The following is a 19049-nucleotide window of genomic DNA, read 5'->3' as shown; positions in this document are numbered from 1 at the left end:
CTGGTCGGCTCTGGCTGCTATAACTGAAACTAGCACAACACTGTTGGAAGGCAAGTCTGGAGAGGGCGCAGGCTAAAACTACGTGCCTTCCCCTCCATTGGTCAGTTAAAGCTTAGACAGTGTCACATGACAGTTGGTTGGTGCTGGCTGCTGGAGCCTACCGGCAAGTATTTAAAGGTTAATTTGGCTGGATGGTCAGTCGCCCACTGACTTTCGTTAATGCTGCATCAAAGAAACCAAAGAACAGAAGAAACACATTCAATACCAGAGCTGAAGACACCTCCAAAAGGATGGGGCCTCCACCATGTCGAAAACGGTAGAGGAGTAGGGGCCGAAACCAGACGTAGTTCCTCTTGATGATGTCCTTAGCTACTGGATCCTATAAAGGAGCTGTTGAGGTAGCAAACCCCTTGGCTCTAAGTTTGGAACATGGATCTGAAAATGAGAATTTTTATATTAAATGCCCAAAGTTATATTTAATCTGCAATATCTTATTACTTGGCTGAAAGTTGGGTCTGAGTATATTTTCTTCTAGATATTTTACCATTAGATCAGTTATTAGGTAAGTATATCTCTACATTGTATATATTTGAATTGAATTGTACTTGGGCAGAACAATTTTAATTTTTAAACAAATGTTCCAAACTTTTGGCCATGACTGTATGAATGTATTTAGGTTGAATCAAATAATTGATTTGCTCTGATCATCATCATCATCATCACTACTGTTTTATGTCTGCTTTCCTTGCTGGTAGCGTTGGACAAATGATTTCGGATAGATTGGCTGAAGGACTACATCTTACTTCAAAGTTTCCAACTTTGGCCTGGGTTTTATCATGGCAACAACAGTAGAGAGGATTATTATGTCCTTGATGAGACCAGAAGATCCTCTTCATTCCATTTCTCAGTTCTCTTAACAGCCACTTAACATGTAGTTTCTTTATCTCTATTTATAAAAGGCATGACGTGTGTGTGTGTGTACGTGATTGTGATTTAGCACATCCACAAATTAGCACACATGTCACTCCAATTTTAGGAGGACATTCGTCAACATCCTACCTGGATTTTGTCAACTTATTTTTTTCCCGAGGCATCCGCAGATAGTGGTAAAAATCTATTTTCAGCCATAGCTTTTACCAATTTTGAAGGTTACTAACATGAGTTAAGTCCCTTCTAGCCACAGCCAAGTGAAAGTGTGTGTGTGAGGGAGAGAGAGAAGTTGTGTGTTGATGTGTGTGTGTGTGAGAGAGAGTGTTTCACAACGTGTAACAAAAAAAGTAAAGAAAAAGTATGTGTAAGGAAGAGTGGGAGGTAGTTTGACAGCGTCTGACAAAAAAAAAAACAAGGTAAAGAAAAGTGGAAGAGAGGCAGAGGGTTTGACAGTGTCTAACAAAAGGTAAAGACAAAGTGAGAGAGAGAGAGGGGGGGAGAGTAAGTGACAACGTTCATAAAAAATAAAATGTAAAATGTTTTGTTTTTTCTTAAACATGAGATATAGTGTTCAAATTTAGGATGTTTTTGAAAGACAGTATATTTTATAATCATAGTATATATACTTTCTCACACAATTACAATATATTTATTTTAAATCATTTATTTATTTGAAATCGTTCATCTTTCTCCCCCCCCTCTCTCTCACACACACATTACTTTGGGTGCGAAAGAGTTTTGTTTTTATTTTACACCGAGTAAAAAAGTGTTTTGTCGAGAATCCATTTATTTAACAACAAAAAAACAAAGAGGTAGGTAACAGTTTGTCAGTGAATTACACAATATGAATGGGTACAATTTCCAAGGCTTCCACCACACCCCACTCCATTTTACGAACCACAAAAAGGGTTTTGTAGCATATTAGGAGGCCAGATTAGTTGATTCCACGCAAAAAAAACGATTTTTTTTCTTAATGAAAATCGTGCAAGTGTTGATCTACAAATTTACCAACATTTTTTCCATTCATTTCTGTTTATGAACATGTATGCATGCAAAAAACATATGCAATATATATAAACCAATTTCAACTGATTTCTCCCAAATTTGACGTCAATATTACTTAGTTTGGTTTGAAATAAAACTTGATTAGCTTAATAATCATAAGTTAATCCCGAGCAAAGCCGGGTTATACTGCTAGTACTATATAAGAATAGAGAGTTCCTACCACTCTGTTTTTTTTTCACTCAGGGCTTCATAGTTGAGGAACTGAATGGAAGAGATCCATGATGGGCAGGAGAAAAACAGTGATTGGGATGAAATGGTAGTAGAATGAGTGGGAGAATGATGGATGTTGATAGCAAAGAGTAATGAAACATGCTGGAGAGGGTGAGAGGGTGAGAGGATGAGAGAGGACTAGTGACATTTCTGTAAGTAAAGTACAATGAATGGGGACCGACTCACTGCCAGCTGTAATCCTTTTGACCGTGAAAGTGAAAAGAAGAGAGAAAGTAATTGAGAAAAGAGGGATAGAGGTAGGAGCAATGGAGAACTGCATTAGAGGTAGGAGAAGTAGGGACTAGATGATAAAAAGGTATGAGAGATAAAGAGATGAGTGATGGGTGAGCTAGAAAGATAAGAAACTATAGACTTGGCATTATGCTTAGGTGTCATCTCTCTCTCTCTCTCTACTAGTGCCCATTCATTATATCCTTCCACCTCTGGCTCCTACTCTTTTCAAAATCTTGTGAACTCAACCCACCTACTCACCCTTTCCAATCCCTAGTCTGCTTCACTATTTACACCACCTGGTGGACATGTTCTCTGCCACATCTTTATCTTTCTCTCCTCCATCTGATGTAGGCATTTTTCTCTTCCAATGCAAGACAACCTTCTCTCTGTATCTCAATACTACTCTTCCCATTTGAGAAGTTGTGTCCTGCAAGTTACTTGGTGATGCCACTACTGCTGATGCCATGTAGAAAGTAGCCAGAACACATGGTAAAGTGATTCAGTTTAGCAAGGGCACCCAGTCGTGGAGGAGACCCTGCCAAAACAGACAGCAGAGCTTGGTACGGTTTCCTGACTTGCCAGTTGTTGTCAAACCATCCAGTCCATACCAAAGTAGAAATGGACATTAAACGATGATGCTGATGATGGTGACAACTGTATAAAAGGAGTAAAGTAGATGAAACCCAGGAAGACATGAGATGAAATAGTGAAAGCTAATCTCAAGATGTTGGGGCTCACAGAAATGAGAAAGGATGGAGATCGTAAATAATTCACTGTGCACAAAAAGACCCCTTAATCACAGTGGAAACGAGATCCTAAAAACGTTTTGTTAATGCTTCTACCTGCTCCTCCTCTCCCTCAAACCACTGCAATCCATCATTCTCATCCTTCCCCACACTAGTTTCACTAATCACCTCTTTTCTATGCCTTCAGTTACCAGGCCTACCATACCTTGTCATCAACACATCATCTGAGGTTCACTGTTATTCTCAGTGCCCTCTCATATCTGCTTTCTACCTCACTCACTACAGTCACCCTTTTGTAGCTCTGACCTCCATCCGTTACTCTACACCTCCCTCACACCTTACACATCCTTTTCCTAGATTGTGATCTACTCTCCATCATCTGATACTTCTATCTCCCTTACTTTCCACCCTCCCCCTCCATACTGATATTTCCCATCAACTGCACTGCCACCCTGCTTCATCACTTCTACCTTCATCTCTAATCATTTCTTATTCTCTTCTCACACTCCCATCATACCAGATCATCCTCATTCTATTCTTATATCTTGAGAGTTTACTCTGGCACTTCATCACCAGCATCTTTTTCTCCTTCCCAGTTACTCCCATCCTTATATAATGTAGGGTAACTTCATATCTCCTCTGTAACCAAACACCTGTGCTTGTCCCTCTATCATACTTTAGCCTCTCAACACCTGATATCACCCCCCCACCCAGTAAAGTTTTTTTCCCTTTTCTTTTCCTATCTTACAAGTCACTTGGTGACATCACTAGTGTTAGTGGCATGCAGAATACACCGGGTACACTATAAAATGGTGAGGGTTACAAAGAGCATCCTGCTGTAGAAAAGGTATATTAAATACTTTATAAGTCAATATTGTGTCCTACTGTGTTAGCAGTGCTATTAAATCACTGAAGGCCATCTCTACAGATTTTCGATAGAAAATTTTGTTTTGTTTCGTATCTGAATACATCTAATGTAAACAACAATGCAACTGAAGATGGGAAAATAGGTGATGGGTGTATATACGATATTTCCAGAGTTCTTGTTCCTTTCTCAGCACCACATCCACAAACTCATTGCTTAAACAACCACTAAAAGTAGCAGTGTGACATTATTGAATAAACCAATTTTACAGGTCAAACACATTCCTGGCAACTGTTATCTACGTATTAACATGGGGGGACACCATATTTTGTTATGCAACCGTACTATATTACAAAGTATATTTAACTCTTTACAAGTCAATACTGGCATGGGCGGATGGTTTAACCGGGTCCGGCAAACCACAGTACTGCATCAAACTCCAGTGTCTGCTTTGATATGTCTTCTACAACTGGATTGCCTTCCTAATACCTGTGGTTGATGAAAGGAGCACAACGGAAACAAGGAAATAGGAAACAGAAGTGCAATAAGGTCTTACCTGACAGGGGATGAAGTCGGATGGCCTTCAGCCAACTTGCTCGCGTGTTGTCGTCTCGGTGCCTTGCTGGGGTCTGTCGCAGCCGGTCGATGCCGCACGTGCGTTGAGTCTGTCGCTTCCGCTTCCGCCGGCGCATGCGCCCTGCAAGACCTGTAAGCATCACTTCCGCTCCCGCCCGTCCCATCACACTCCTTCATCACCACACCACATGCCCCCCTGATCTATAAATCACTGAGCCGGCTTCCTCACTCGCTCCCGCACCCGAAACTGGTTTCATAATCAGCCAGCCAGGGAGGAGGGTGCCGCTCCCTCTGTGGTCGCAGCGCGACCCTAGGACTTGTTTCTGGTGTGTTGCTGTCGACCTCGTCATCCTGTCGGTTGTTTTCGTCCTGCCCACTGTTGCTTGTCCCATCCTCTGGGGCATGGACAATCCTCCGTATGTCCAAAACGTGGCGTGGCATACCATCGATGGAGATGTTATTCTTCGAATTTACGGAGGTTATTGTCCCCTTTCCCCATTGCGATGTACACCGTGCGTTTGGGGGTTTTATCCAGACTTCCTCCCCGACCCGCACGAAGGCGTGCTCTTCCTCTGCCCCGGGTTGCATTGATTTAGTACACGGATGCCTCCACTCGTACCTGAATATTGCTCTGTGTGGCACCGATTCCTCAGCCTGTCCGGATCGGGGAGACAAGTTGTACCAAAAAACTGCTTCAAGCGGCGAAATGTGCCCTCTTTCCGCTATGGCCTTGATTGTCCGATGGTGCCTCTCCACGATCCCGTTACCGCCCAGCCTATACGCTGCTCTGAACAAGCGTCGCACGTTCCACCGATCAAGCATAACCCTCAATGCTTCCGAACGAAATGCCGCCCCGTTGTCCATCAGTAGTTCTTCCACGGGACCTCTCTCTAAAAATATCCCGTTCAGGATCTGCACGATCTCGTCAGCAATGCCCGATCTCAACTCCCTCCAAATGGCCAGCCGGCCCGGCCCACAGTCGACCATGGAGAGATACGTTCGCTGACGGTAGTGTGTCACATCCACAGCTAGCCTTTTCCAGTTCTGCTCCACGGAAAGGCTTCCCTGTTCATGCCCACACGGAGCAGGGTCGATGGACTGACACCTGTCGCAGCTCCCGACCACCTTCCGGACGCTTCTCCTGGTCACGTCAGCATCAATCTTTTTTGCCAGATACAGGGTCCTGTCCACACCCAGGTGATGCATAGCGTGCAATTTCTTCAGCTCGGAGTCATCCAACCGACACGCCGCAGCTATCCCTCTCCGCGCCTCCTCCGGTTCTTCCAACCACGCCCTTTTCACCCTGGTCAGTACGTCCGCCTTGTTTTTCTCCGAAGGCACGAAGACCACGTTCAGCTTCAGTCCGAATTCGGCGATCATTCACCTAGAACTCCTAGACGGCGCTTCACTAACATCTCCGCAGCACCTTTCGTCCGCACTCTCCTGTCACCGGTGATCACTGATCCTACCCAGCCAAGCACAGTGGCCGAATCCGTCCGCATTTCAATCGTGCGCAGCCCCCATTTCAAGGCCAAGTTCACCCCTTTCAGCAGCGCGTCTAGTTCGGCGACATTGATGTGGTTGAAATCATCTGCTTTCCGAAGCCAGGCCGCGTCCTCCACCGCAGTGCCTTCGATTGCCAACACCACCCCTATCGCTATACTGCTAGCATCACACCAGACAGTCCCGCATTTCGTCCTGGGCACGTACCAGTTCCCCCTGACCGGGTCTTCCGCTCTTGTCCTCTCTAGGATCTCCTGCATCATCGCCACCGTCCCTTCTCCCACCTTGTCGCCCCACCTCTCTCCTTCTGCTCGTCTCTTGGTGTAACTACACGCCGTGCGCAGCCATCCAGCGATCGGGTAGTGACCGACCAACTTCCCACACACCGAGAACAGCTCTCTCCTGCTGACGCTGGAACTCAGCTCTGGGATTTCATTTCCTCTCCGGAACACCAATTCACCTGATCTATCTCTTCGCAGCTTCAGCCCCAGCGCGGCTCCCCCTTCAATCGACTCCGGCGGCTTAGCAATCAGTCCGAACTTCTCCAGATGTCTCACTACTTCGTCGGCTGCCACTACAGTTTCGTCCACCAAAATGTCGTCAATGTAGGAGCTGGTGGCCTTTCTAATCTTGCCGTCTTTCCCTAGGACGGACCTAAGCACTGCCGACATGATCTTCGGAGCAGAATTCATCCCGAAACCCAGCCTGGTTAGACAGTACGTCCGGCCCTTGTACCGCACCAGCTGATATCGCCATAGTTTGTCGCTCACATGGAGCTGCAAGTATGCCGATCTCAAGTCGACAATCGTCGCTGCCTCAGTCGACTGTCTCCACTTGCGTAATGCCTCACCACAAACGTCTGTCGCCTCACCTGCCGTGTGACACGATATGTGCTGGTTTAACTCCCTGAAGTCCAGCACCGGTCTGACTTTTCCCTTCGTAGGCTGCACCACCGCCATCAGGGGTAGCACTCCGCCCGCTACCTCCTCCTTCCAAGGGACAAGGATCCCTTCCTCGATCCACCTCTCCACCTCGTCTTCAAACTCAACCCTGGCGTGGCCTTTCAGAGTATGCTGGTAACAGCTCACCCTGTTCTCCAGTGTCGGGGGCTCGTCCTTCCATTTCCACTCTATCGTCCACCGCTGACCATCGAACGCCGCCTGAAAGTCCTTGTCCTCGATGGTGTAAGTGGCGCCGTCCCTCGCGAGGCTCTGCTCCCTCTGGTGATCCTGACTCGCAGTGCACGACGCCCCCACGCTTCCGAATGTGACCTTATTTCCCACAACGCTGACGCCACCGAGGCAGTTGATGGCGTCCATCCCCATCACCACATCAACTCCATTTATCACGCGTTCGGCCACAATTGCCTGTAGCCTTAGTGTCGCGCCGCGCACCACTATCTCTACCGTGCTGCTGCCTCTGCAACGGATTTCGCTGCCGTCGACCGCCCGGACACTACACACCCCGTTCCATTCCTTCGTCACCCTCGAAGTCACCAGGGTGGTCGTACAGCCCGTATCCACAAGGGCCTTGAACGTCTCCCCCTCGGCCTCCACGTCAATCACTGGCAGTGTCTCCAATAGCGCCTCTACTCATTTGAGGGGAAAGTTCGAGAGGCAGCAACTTCCCCGCGGTCGTTTCCCTGGCCGCAATTACGGGCAATGTGCCTTGTCTGCCTGCATCGATAGCAAACTGGCCCCAGCTGCGTACAGTCCCGCGCCATGTGCGGTCCCTGGCATTTAAAACATCGTCCTGAGAACGGCCGCTCTCGTTGCACGGTGGGCTTCCGTACCTCTTTCTCGGGACGTCGTCCGTCTTTACGCGCCTCCGTCACCGCCATCGCTATCCCCTTCCGCCCCGAGTGTCTCGTCAACCCGCGAGCATGAGTTACAAGCTCGCTCAATGGCATCTTTTTGACCCCGGGCAGTTGTTGTAGGTGAATCCCTACATCATCGGGGAACCCATTTACGAATGCCAGTCGGGCTGCTCTCTCCAGTCCTTCTCCGGCAAACCCGGCCAGAGTCGCTAGCCTTCTAGCTTCCGCCGCAAAATCATCCACCTGGCCTCCCGTCCACCTGATTGCACCCAGCTTAGCGAAAGCTGTGTACTCGCATCCGTGTATGCGTCACACAAGCGCCGCTCTATATTCCCATCGCAGAGCCGTTCTTTTTCGTCCATTTCTAGGTAAAGTGACAACGCACTTCCTTCCAAATACAGGGCCATAAGACTCGCCACGTCGCTTATGCCCTGCAGTCTCGCCACCAGCCTGATTTTCTGAATCCAGGCCACTACATCGCCTTCGCCGTTAAAAGGTCTGACGACGTCACTGGCAATCCTAATTTTTGCCAACATCGTGTTGAAAAAAATGTGAACGCTGACTAAATGCCGAAATAGCTTGTGGTTGATGAAAGGAGCACAACGGAAACAAGGAAATAGGAAACAGAAGTGCAATAAGGTTTTACCTGACAGGGGATGAAGTCGGATGGCCTTCAGCCAACTTGCTCGCGTGTTGTCGTCTCGGTGCCTTGCTGGGGTCTGTCGCAGCCGGTCGATGCCGCATGTGCGTTGAGTCTGTCGCTTCCGCTTCCGCCGGCGCATGCGCCCTGCAAGACCTGTAAGCATCACTTCCGCTCCCGCCCATCCCGTCACACTCCTTCATCACCACACCACAATACCAACCACTTTATAGTGTGTACTATGTTCTTTTCAGTTTTTTTATTGCATGCTACCTGCCCTAGTGAGGGTTCCATGCATCTTTACAGAACTCCAGATTGTGAGGAGCAGGATCTTTATGCATGAAGTGTGAGAAATAGAGAGAAGTAAAGTATCAAAGAAACGGGCTGGAGCAGATCCTGTTTCTTACAGTAGAGGTGCTACAGGATCATGCAGAGAAAGGCTGGGGCGATTGAGTGGAGCTGAATAGCAATAAAAATAGTGGTGATGAAGTGTTAGGGTGGACTTCAAGGTACAAAGTGGATAAGAATGAGTGGGGAAAGGGCTTAGAGTGTATGGGTGAGTAGGGAATGTCTGATGTTGCAGGGCAGCAGGGAAGAAAATGAGGATACAGTAGACAGAACAAAAGAGAGATGATAAGTTTGTGGGTAGGTTGTAGGGGTGGATGGAGAAGAGGCAGGTAGGTGAAATATGTGGTGGGGTGAGATAATTTAGTGGCACAGTTGGGGTGGGTGGTTGATCAGCAAAAGTGTGTATGGAGAGAACTTTATTAATGGATACCAAGTCAAGTGGTATTGAAGAACTCGTTAGGAAGGTGAAGGGTGGCAGTGGTCATGGGTGTCTTGAAGTGGAAAGATATTGTGTGAAGGACCCAGTTATACATGTATGTATATACATACATATACACACACACACAAAGTTCTAGCAGAACTCTGTTTCACTGAGGTGAGTGAGTGTTTATTTCTAGCCATCCTGATCCTTTGTTATCTCCTTTATGAAGTTCAAAGTCCTGGGGTCAGTCTTCACCACCTTATCCCTTGGTCATCTCCGACATAAAATGTAACAATCTCAATTCTGTCTCATCATCACTTGCTACTATCTCTCAAATCTCTCTCTCTCTTTCACAGGTTCCATTCTCTTGCACATATCCGATTCCTCTTCTGGTCAGTTTTTCTCTCAGTTCTTTTGTCTTCTGGTATTTCACATCCGCTGGAGCATGTCTGTTTTATTTATTTCTAGTCTTCACAAAGTCTCTGTGTTCAAAACATACATCTCACTACCTTGCAGCATCACACTGCACACACTAGTATTATACAATGTCTAAGAGGTAAACCCTTTATTGCCAGCAGAGTTAACAGCTCCCTGAAGTTTTTTCAACCAGCTCTTACTCTGGTTTCTAGGCTAATTTGGTCCTCATAATAAGAGAAGCTTGTAACTACTTCTAGAGAGCCACCTGGGCATTTGAGAGAATCTGTTTCACCTGTGTTATTACTTATTGCCACTGTGCACCCAGCAACATGTGAGAACCCCATATGTGATCCTACTAAACCTCTTAAACATTCAAGGTTTACTCTGAGTACATTGTATGGAACTTCTGTCTACTCCTTCTACATATCAAACTGAGTTCTTTCCCTCAAGGTTGCATCCTCTTGTCTTCAATCTTTACAAAAATTCCTCTCAATTCTGGGTTCTGTTTCAGTGTCTGGATTTTCTTTTCTAATCTTACCATCTGTCTTTCCATGATGGCATGAGTTGGACAGCTTGACTGAAAACTGGTAAGCTGGAGAGCTGCACCAAGTTGCAATATAATTTGGCATGGTTTCAATAGCTGGATTTCCTTTCCTAATGCCAACCACTCCAAAAGGGTGTTGTGGGTACTTTTTGCATGTGACCGACATGGGTGCCAGGTACAAATCACTGGCATCAGCCACAACTATGATCTCACTTAGCTTGAGGGTCTTCTCATGCACAATATATTGCCAAAGGTCTCAGTCACTTGCCACTGCCTTTGTGAGGCCCAAAGTTTGAAGGGTGCTTTTTACATGTCCCTGGTATGGAAGCCAGTTATGCAGCAATGGCATCGGGCATGAATATGATTTCACTTGGCTTGATGGGTCTTCTCAAGCACAGCATACCACCTAATGTTCGAAGGGTATTATGTGTCACTGATATCAGCTATGTCTGCGATTTCTCTAGGCTTGACGGGTCTTCTCAAGCATGGCATATTGCCAAAAGTCTCAGTCACTTGTCATCTCCTCCATGTGACCCAGTGTTCAAAGGTCATGCTTTACCACCTCATCCCATATCTTCCTGGGTCTGCCTCTTCCACAAGTTCCCTCTACCTTTAGGGATCGGTACTTCTTCACACAGCTGTCCTCGTCCATATGCATCATATGACCATACCATTGATTCAATTACAAGAACAGCATAAAAGTGTTCCCAGGGTAACTTATCTGAAACTACTCTGCTCAGGCTTGGAAGTCTTACAATGAACCGAGGAGTCTGAGCACAGAGCCCCTCTCTTTCTACTGAATTCCTCGTTACATAGCTCTCTCAATTCACTCATCTATTCCTAGCTTCTTCACTGAGCAAGGAACCTTGATAAAGGCCACCTCGAGGTTGATAGGAGCCAAGATGACATGAAGATAGAACTGAAACTGCTGACTACAATGAAATCACTATTTATTGTTTTTGTTGTTTTAATAGGGAGTAATAAAAGGACCAAAAGATCTTGAAAACCTTGGAGCCTATTTTCAGGAGGCTTACAGTAAACGCAGTGAAGATCCTTTAGAATAATCCTAATTATGAAGTGTGAAATTTGAAGGGATAAAAACAATAACAGAATTGATGAAAATCAGAAAACAGGTAAAATTAAAAAAGAAACTATGAACTGCAGAGATGAGCAGGATTAGGATTATCTTAAATCTCACTGAATGTTTTTTGTTTTTGTTTTTGAATTAAATCTCTATTCTTTTTGCTTTATATGAACTGCATTTGATTTATTGTTTTTGTTTAGGTCAGTATTAAACAACTAGCCTTATGACCGAAAGGTGTTCTAGCTATGGTTAATCTATTGTGTTTGTTTCAGAAATACTATTCCTGTGACAACATAGGAGGCTGGCTGTCACTTCAACACTATAGAAATATTTCAATCATCATCGTTTAACATCTGTTTTCCATTGGTTGGACAGTTTGACTGAGGACTGGCAAGCCAGTAGGCTGCACCAGTCTGATCTGGCAAGGTTTCTACTGCTGGATGCCCTTTCTAATGCCAACCACTCTGAGAGTTTAGTGGGTACTTTTTACGTGCCACCAGCACAAGGAGCCAGTTAGGCAGCGCTGTCATCAACTCACGCTTGAATGGTGTTTATTACGTGCGACCAGCACAGGTGCCAGTCAGGTGCCACTGACATCAGCCACAACTACAATTTCCAGTTTGATTTTACTTGACTCAATAGGTTTTCTCAAGCACACTTTTAAATGGGCTGGTTATGTGACACTGGTATCAGCCATGGCTGTGATCTTACTTTACTCGCCGGGTCTTCTCAATCACAGCATATCTCCAAATGTTTCGGTCTCTTGTCATTGCCTCTGTGAGTCCCAATGTTCGAAGGTCATCCTTCACCACCTCATCCCATGTTTTCCTGGGTCTCCCTCTTGCACAGGTTCCTTCCACAGTAAGGGTGGGATACTCCTTCATGCAGCACATGACCATACCAGCACAGTTGTCTCTTTTGCACATCACATTTAATGCTTCTTATGTCCAACTTTTCTCTCAAGATGCTTACACTCTGTTGAACATGTACATTAACATTACACATCCAGTGGATCATACTAGCTTCATTCCTTTCAAGCCTACGTATGTCCTCAACAGTCATGGCCCATGTTTCACTGCTGTGTAGCACAACTGTTTGCACACATGCATCATACAGTCTACCTTTCACTCTGAGTGAGAGGCCATTTGTTAGCAGCAGAAGTAGGAACTTTCTGAACTTTGCTCAGGCTATTCTTATTCTAGTGGCAACATTCTCAGAGCATCCACCCCCGCTACAGATTTGGTCACCTACTTCTAGTTTCTTCCCCTGGCATGTGATGAAATCTTGTTTTCTGTACATCTTTGGTGTTTATGGCACCCGAGCATCTGCCACACACAAAAACTATCTTCCCAGTTAACCTTCCTTTGATATTGTTGCACGTCTTATGTGTCCATAGCTTACACCAGGTACATTTTATGGAGTTTCTACCCACACCTTTTCTACAGGTCAAGCAGAGTCATCTACCTGAAGGGGTTTGTGATTTGACAGCCTTCCTACTTACTAGGACTTTGAGATTGATTCTAAGGCCCTTCGATTCTAATCCTTGCTTCCACACTTGAAACTTCGTCTCTAGTTCTGGTAGTGACTCGGCTATTAGAGCAAAGTCATCAGCATAGAGGAGCTCACAGGAACAGCCTGTCTTGAATTCCTCTGTTATTGCCTGGAGGACTGTGATGAATAAGAGGGGGCTGAGGACTGATTCTTGGTGGACTCCTACCTCTACCCAGAATTCTGCACTATACTTGTTGTCAACTCTCACCTTACTGACAGCATCCCTGTACATGGCTTGTACAGCTCTTACCAACCAGTTTCCTCATTGACCACCAGAAAAGGGATTGGAGGACCCTATCAAAGGCTTTTTCCATGTCAATGAAAGCCTGGTACAGAGGTTTATCTTTGGCTCAGAATTTCTCCTACAGCTGCCTTACCAGAAATATAGCATCAGTGGTGCTTCTCCCTGGCACAAACCCAAACTGCATCTCATCTAAACTAACTCTCTCCCTAATTAGTTGGGCTATGACCCTCTCAGTGACTTTCCTCACTTGATACCTTTGTGGTGCTACACCAGTCATTGGGTATGACTGCTCTGTGTATCACCTGGTTAACTATACAGGTGACCAGACTGTAGCCTACACCGCCAGATATTTTAAGCATCTTAGTAGTGATTCCTGATGGGCCAGGAGCTTTCTTTGTCTTCATGCCTTTAATTGCTTTTTCTACCAAGGTACTTTCAATTCGAATAGCTGGTCCCTCTATTGTGTCAACATTTGGCAGGCTCTCTTCCATTCATTCTCTTCATTTAGCAACATTTCATAATGGTTTCTCTAAGTCTCTTCCTTTGCAGCATCATTAAACGCAAACGAGCCATCATCCATGCGGATACATTTCTCTCCTACGACACTGCGATTTTCTGTCACACAGTCTTGCAATTTGAAACACAAGTCTCTGGTCCTCATGATGCAGAACATTGGCAAATGTTTCTTATCTGCTTCTCTTGTGGCTAAGTAAACCTGTCTCTTCGCTTCCCTTCTGGCAATCTGCTACTTTTCTCTGGCACCACCACACTTCCAGTCCTTCCATGCCTATTTCTTTTTTCTAATGGCCTTGTCAACTACATTGTTCCACCACCATGTCACCTTAGGTCTGGTCAGTAGTCCTCAACAGGGAGGGTAGATATTTACATATACATGTATACGTATACACAAGGTGCCCAAGCTAGATTTGACAGTTTAAATAAAAAGAAAACAAAACACAATATAGTAAAATTTATTTGCCAACATAGCATGGCTGTCCTGACTAGGACTATGTTGCTACTTTTTAACCCCAGGAAAACATCTTTTCCAGCTGGTTTATCACATGATCTGCTCCCTTAAAGCTATTGGTAGTAACAGCACACCAATGGTTTCTGGATTATTCCCCTTCCTTAGTGCTGGACACTCACCTAGCTAGACACAGCAGCCAGCCAGCAGTGATCCCCCTTGCTTACAGTATGCCCAGGACAAATCCTGTGTTGATAAACCAACTGGAATAGATATTTTCCTCGGATTAAAAAGTAGTAACATAGTCCTAGTCAGGACAGCCATGCTATGTTGGCAAATAGACTTTACTATTCAGTACGGTTTCTACATAAATCTCAATCAGAGATTTAAAACTAGTTGTTTTTTTTTCCTTAAAACACAATATCCTATCCAAAAGTAATAGTATTTTTAAAAAAAACCAAAAGATATCAACTAGATTATGACTGGAAGATAACAGTTTACTCGAAGTAGCCACCCTTAGCACAACTCTGGAACCTGGTGAATGCATTCTTAACTGTGTCCCAGAGAAGATCTTTGAACACCTCCTTGATCTTGGCCAGCAGCTCAGCGTTGAGGTTTCAGGCAGAATGTCTTTCTCAACCACACCTCCTCACCCATAGTAACCCATTGAGGAAAAAATTAGGAGACCAGAAATTGGAGCTGGTAAAGTCGTAGAAATTCTCTGACAACCACTTGGAACTCTTTGTGGAGGTATAGCAAGGAGCCAAATCCTGCTGCCACATATATGGCCTCCTTCCAGCAGCTTAACATAGCTGTGTGAACTGTGCCTTAAGCTCTATTGAGAGATTTGGGAGCAACATGAGGTTAGCCTCGTTGGAGACACAACCGAAGACCAAAACAGTTTTGGGGAACTTATTTTTCGAGTTACGTGGGACATTACATGGATTGTGGATGTTGTGCAATTGGTCCTGGAAAAAGTTCTTTTCATGACAAAGCAGATTGTTCTAGGCTCAACAGGGGTTCTCCTAGGCATCAGAATTTATCCCCAACACCAGCTTCATAGTGGTGACTTTCTCTCACCAAAGCCCAGATTTGCTGGCCTTGGATCTCCTTTATCTTGTCCTGATGGACTTAGCTTTGGAGTTTTTTCTTTCAGCTGTCCATATCACGTTTTACACCCTTGACAATGTTCTCAGAGCATCGAGCAGCAGACATGAGGGAGGCATTTTGAGATTCACATGGCTTCCAGTCCTTCATGTCAGCTAACTTTTTCTCAACTACAAAATTCATCTTTTTGCTGTCCATCAAGCTGTTCTTGAAAAAAAGGAGACAAAATCTCATCATATTTAGCTTGAACACCCTGTATATACATGTGTGTATGTGTAAACTTGCATATCAGGCAAACATGGCATGGTTATCTATTTTTTCATAGATTGGGAAAATGTGCAATCTTGATCAATTTTCAAACTTTATTGGGATTCTCATCAGAAGTGCGCATCATTTGATCAATGCCAGAGAAGCAAGTAGCCAAATCCAGTAGTTTCACAGACCTGGTGCTTCTAATTGGCATGCTATAAACTCCTCACAATATCAAAAGGGATCACAATGTAAACCTATGAAGCAGACATACAAACATGGCAAATTTAACGATTTCTCTGTTTATAGTAAAATTGAGGAACAGCCTCAACGTATAGGTTTAGTTTACTAAGAATCACCATCTCCTTTGTGAGAGGAATTTCTTTGTTGTATAAATAGTTTTTTTTTTAATTTCTAGCTTTGTGGTTATAAGTTAGGGTTAAGCAGGTTTGACATATTACACTAAAGTTTGCTCATACTGCATGTCGATACCCAGAAGATAGAACATGTTTTTGTATTTATGGTGATTACGTATATGAATATTGCTTGATTGACTTCATGCTATATATTTTTTTTTTTTACCTGCTAGGACTTTGGTCTTTGCTAAATTAACTCTAAGCCCTTTTGATTCCATGCTCAAAATTTCTTCTCTAGTTCTGGTAGTGACTCAGCAGTAAGAATATGGCCATTGGCATATAGTAACTCACTCTTATAGCCTGGAGAACTAGGATAAACAAGAGGGGATTGAGAACTGATCTCTGGTGGACTCCTACTTCCTTGCTGAACTCATTGTCAACTTCCACCTTACTGACAGCATCCCTGTACATGATTTTTACAGCTCTCACTAACCACTCATCTATCCCCAACTTCCACCTGTCAAAGACTTTCTCTATGTCAACAAGAGCCAAATAGAAGTTTATTTTTGGTTAAATACTTCTCCTGCAGTTGCCCTTACCAGCAATATAGCATCAGTAGTACTTTTTCCTGGCACAAAACCAAACTGCTCTCTTCCTAACTGAGTTATGACCAGTTCTGTAACTTTCATCACCTGGTCCAGCAATTTGATGCTTCTGTAATGATTTCTAAGGCATCACATGTACCTTTGTAGCAGTTGACTATGGTGCTGCTACACCAGTCATTGGGTATGACTCCCTCATGGACAACATGATTAACCATACAGGTAACTAGGTCATCTGCCTGATGTTTTAAGCATCTCAGCAGTGATTCCTAGTAGACCGAGGGGACTTTCTCAGTCTTCATATCCTTAACTGCTTTATCTACTGAGTGATTTGGATTGTCAGTTCTTCTGTTGGGCCCATGTTAGGCAGGCTCTCCTCCCATGAGAAACTCTGAGTGGCAACTCATGCAAACTCAGCTTTCAGTAAATGATTTACATATATCTCACCATCATCATCATTTTAATATCCATTTTTCTATAAGGTGGTGAGCTGGCTGAAACGTTAGCACACTGGGCAAAATGCTTGGCGGTATTTCATCCGTCTTTATGTTCTGAGTTCAAATTCTGCTGAGGTTGACTTTGCCTTTCATCTTTTCAGGGTCTATAAATTAAGTACCAGTTTCGTACTGGGGTTGGTGTAATTGACCGGCCCCCTCCCTCAAAATTTTGAGCCTTGTGCCTAGAGTAGAAAAGAATATCCATTTTTCTCTGTTTGCAAGAGTCAGACAGATTTTCTAAAGCCATACGCCCTTTCTGTTTCCATGTGAGATAGTATTTGCTCTAGGTTGGTCATGTCATAGAAAACAAGAAACAAATGATGGTGATGCTCTTTTACTACTATCACAGGATGTCATGAGAATGAGACAAACACACACACATATCACCATCATTCTTTTAATGTCTGGTTTCCAGACTTGCATGGATTGAACAGAATTTGTTGCGGCAGGTTTTTGACTAACCTTCACCTGTTTCCATTAAATAATGTTTCTCCCGAAGATTGGAAACAAATACCGTTTGCATGATAGTAATACTCACTTTACCACTATTACATGAACTCAAGGCAAGGAGATAGTAACAGGCTCACACACACACACACATATATATATATATAGAGAGAGAGAGAGAAATAATGATGGAAAATATACATGCCATGCTTGACTGCTAAATCCACAAGTTTTTTAATTCTCTCTTATTCCTTTCTGTTTAAGAGCGTAAGCTCAAAATGCAAAAGACTTTTTCACTTTCCTGAGCATCAAACTAATACACCTGTCTTCATTTTACCATAAATTACAACTATATATATATATAACCTCATCATCATCATTATTTAACGTGTGCTTTCCATGCTGGCATGGGTTAGACGGTTTAACTGGAGCTGGTAAGCCAGTTCCAGCCTGATTTGGCATGGTTTCTACAGCTGGATGCTCTTGCTAATGCCAACCACTCCAAGAGTGGGTTTTACATGCCATATATATAATATATACAAAAAACAAAAGATGAAAATATTCAAAAGATCAACATTCGTGCATAAGCATATGATGATGATGATGATGATATTTATGTATTTACAGAATAGGCTCACGTGCAGTACAAAACATACAGAAAAGTAAGTGGAGCGGGCATCGTATTTCAGGCCTGACAGCTGTTTCTGGGGCTTGCAATTAATATTGGGAGATGCCAACATTACATAATATTTCTGAGCTTCCAGAAACAGCTGTCGGACCTGAAATACCATGCCCGCTCCACTTAGTTTTCTGTGTTTTGTAAATCTGTTCTGTAAATATATATCTATATGCTTATACATGAAGGCTCGTCTTTTGAATATTTTCAGTTTTTAATTCTCTCTCTCTAAATCATCATCATCATCATCATCGTTTAGCGTCCGCTTTCCATGCTAGCATGGGTTGGACGGGTCAACTGGGGTCTGTGAAGCTGGAAGGCTTCGTCAGGCCCAGTCAGATCTGGCAGTGTTTCTACGGCTGGATGCCCTTCCTAACGCCAACCACTCCGCGAGTGTAGTGGGTGTTTTTTCCGTGCCACCTGCACAGGTGCCAGACAGAGCTGGCGAACGGCAACGAACGGATGGTGCTTTTACGTGTCACCGGCACGGGGCCAGGCGATGCTGGCAACGGACACGAACGGATGGTGCTTTTACGTGCCACCGACACGGGGCCAGACAGAGCTGGCAACCGGCCACGAACGGACGGTGCTTTTACGTGTCACCGGCACGGGGGCCAGCCGAGGCTGGCAACGGACGCGAACGGATGGTGCTTTTACGTGCCACCAACACGGTTGCCAGACAGAGCTGGCAAACGGCCACGAGCGGACGGTGCTTTTACGTGTCACCGGCACGGGGCCAGGCGAGGCTGGCAACGAACACGAATGGATGGTGCTTTTACGTGCCACCGACACGGGGCCAGACAAATATATATATATATATATATTTACATGTATATGCATATATATCAAGCCCAAGTGTGTTTATTTGCATCATTATCTCATATCAGTTCACATTTGAGCTCTACAACATGTTTTCTGTATTGAGCACCTCTGGAACATACCCAGACTCTCTGCCCC

At 44.5% G+C, this 19049-nt stretch overlaps 1 protein-coding gene across 2 annotated transcripts in view; it reads left to right on the top strand.

Moving 5' to 3' along the window:
- LOC115213156 (meiosis-specific nuclear structural protein 1) overlaps positions 1 to 11565 on the top strand; it is a 98282-nt gene extending 86717 nt beyond the window's left edge. Inside the window, exon 11 of one of the 2 annotated variants that reach the window (XM_029782091.2) lies at positions 11290 to 11565. In XM_029782091.2, coding sequence (XP_029637951.1) covers positions 11290 to 11379 — 90 coding nt within the window. In that variant the 3' untranslated portion in view covers positions 11380 to 11565. The remainder of the gene's footprint in view (positions 1 to 11289) is intronic. The other variant, XM_036503533.1, reaches the window with a different exon arrangement.
- Positions 11566 to 19049: the final 7484 nt, after the last annotated feature.

This window comes from Octopus sinensis, linkage group LG6 (assembly GCF_006345805.1).
Source record: "Octopus sinensis linkage group LG6, ASM634580v1, whole genome shotgun sequence".
NCBI classification, from domain to species: Eukaryota; Metazoa; Mollusca; class Cephalopoda; order Octopoda; family Octopodidae; genus Octopus; species Octopus sinensis.
Note: the sequence above shows the minus strand (reverse complement) of the source record. Positions and strands in the feature narration are given on the sequence as shown.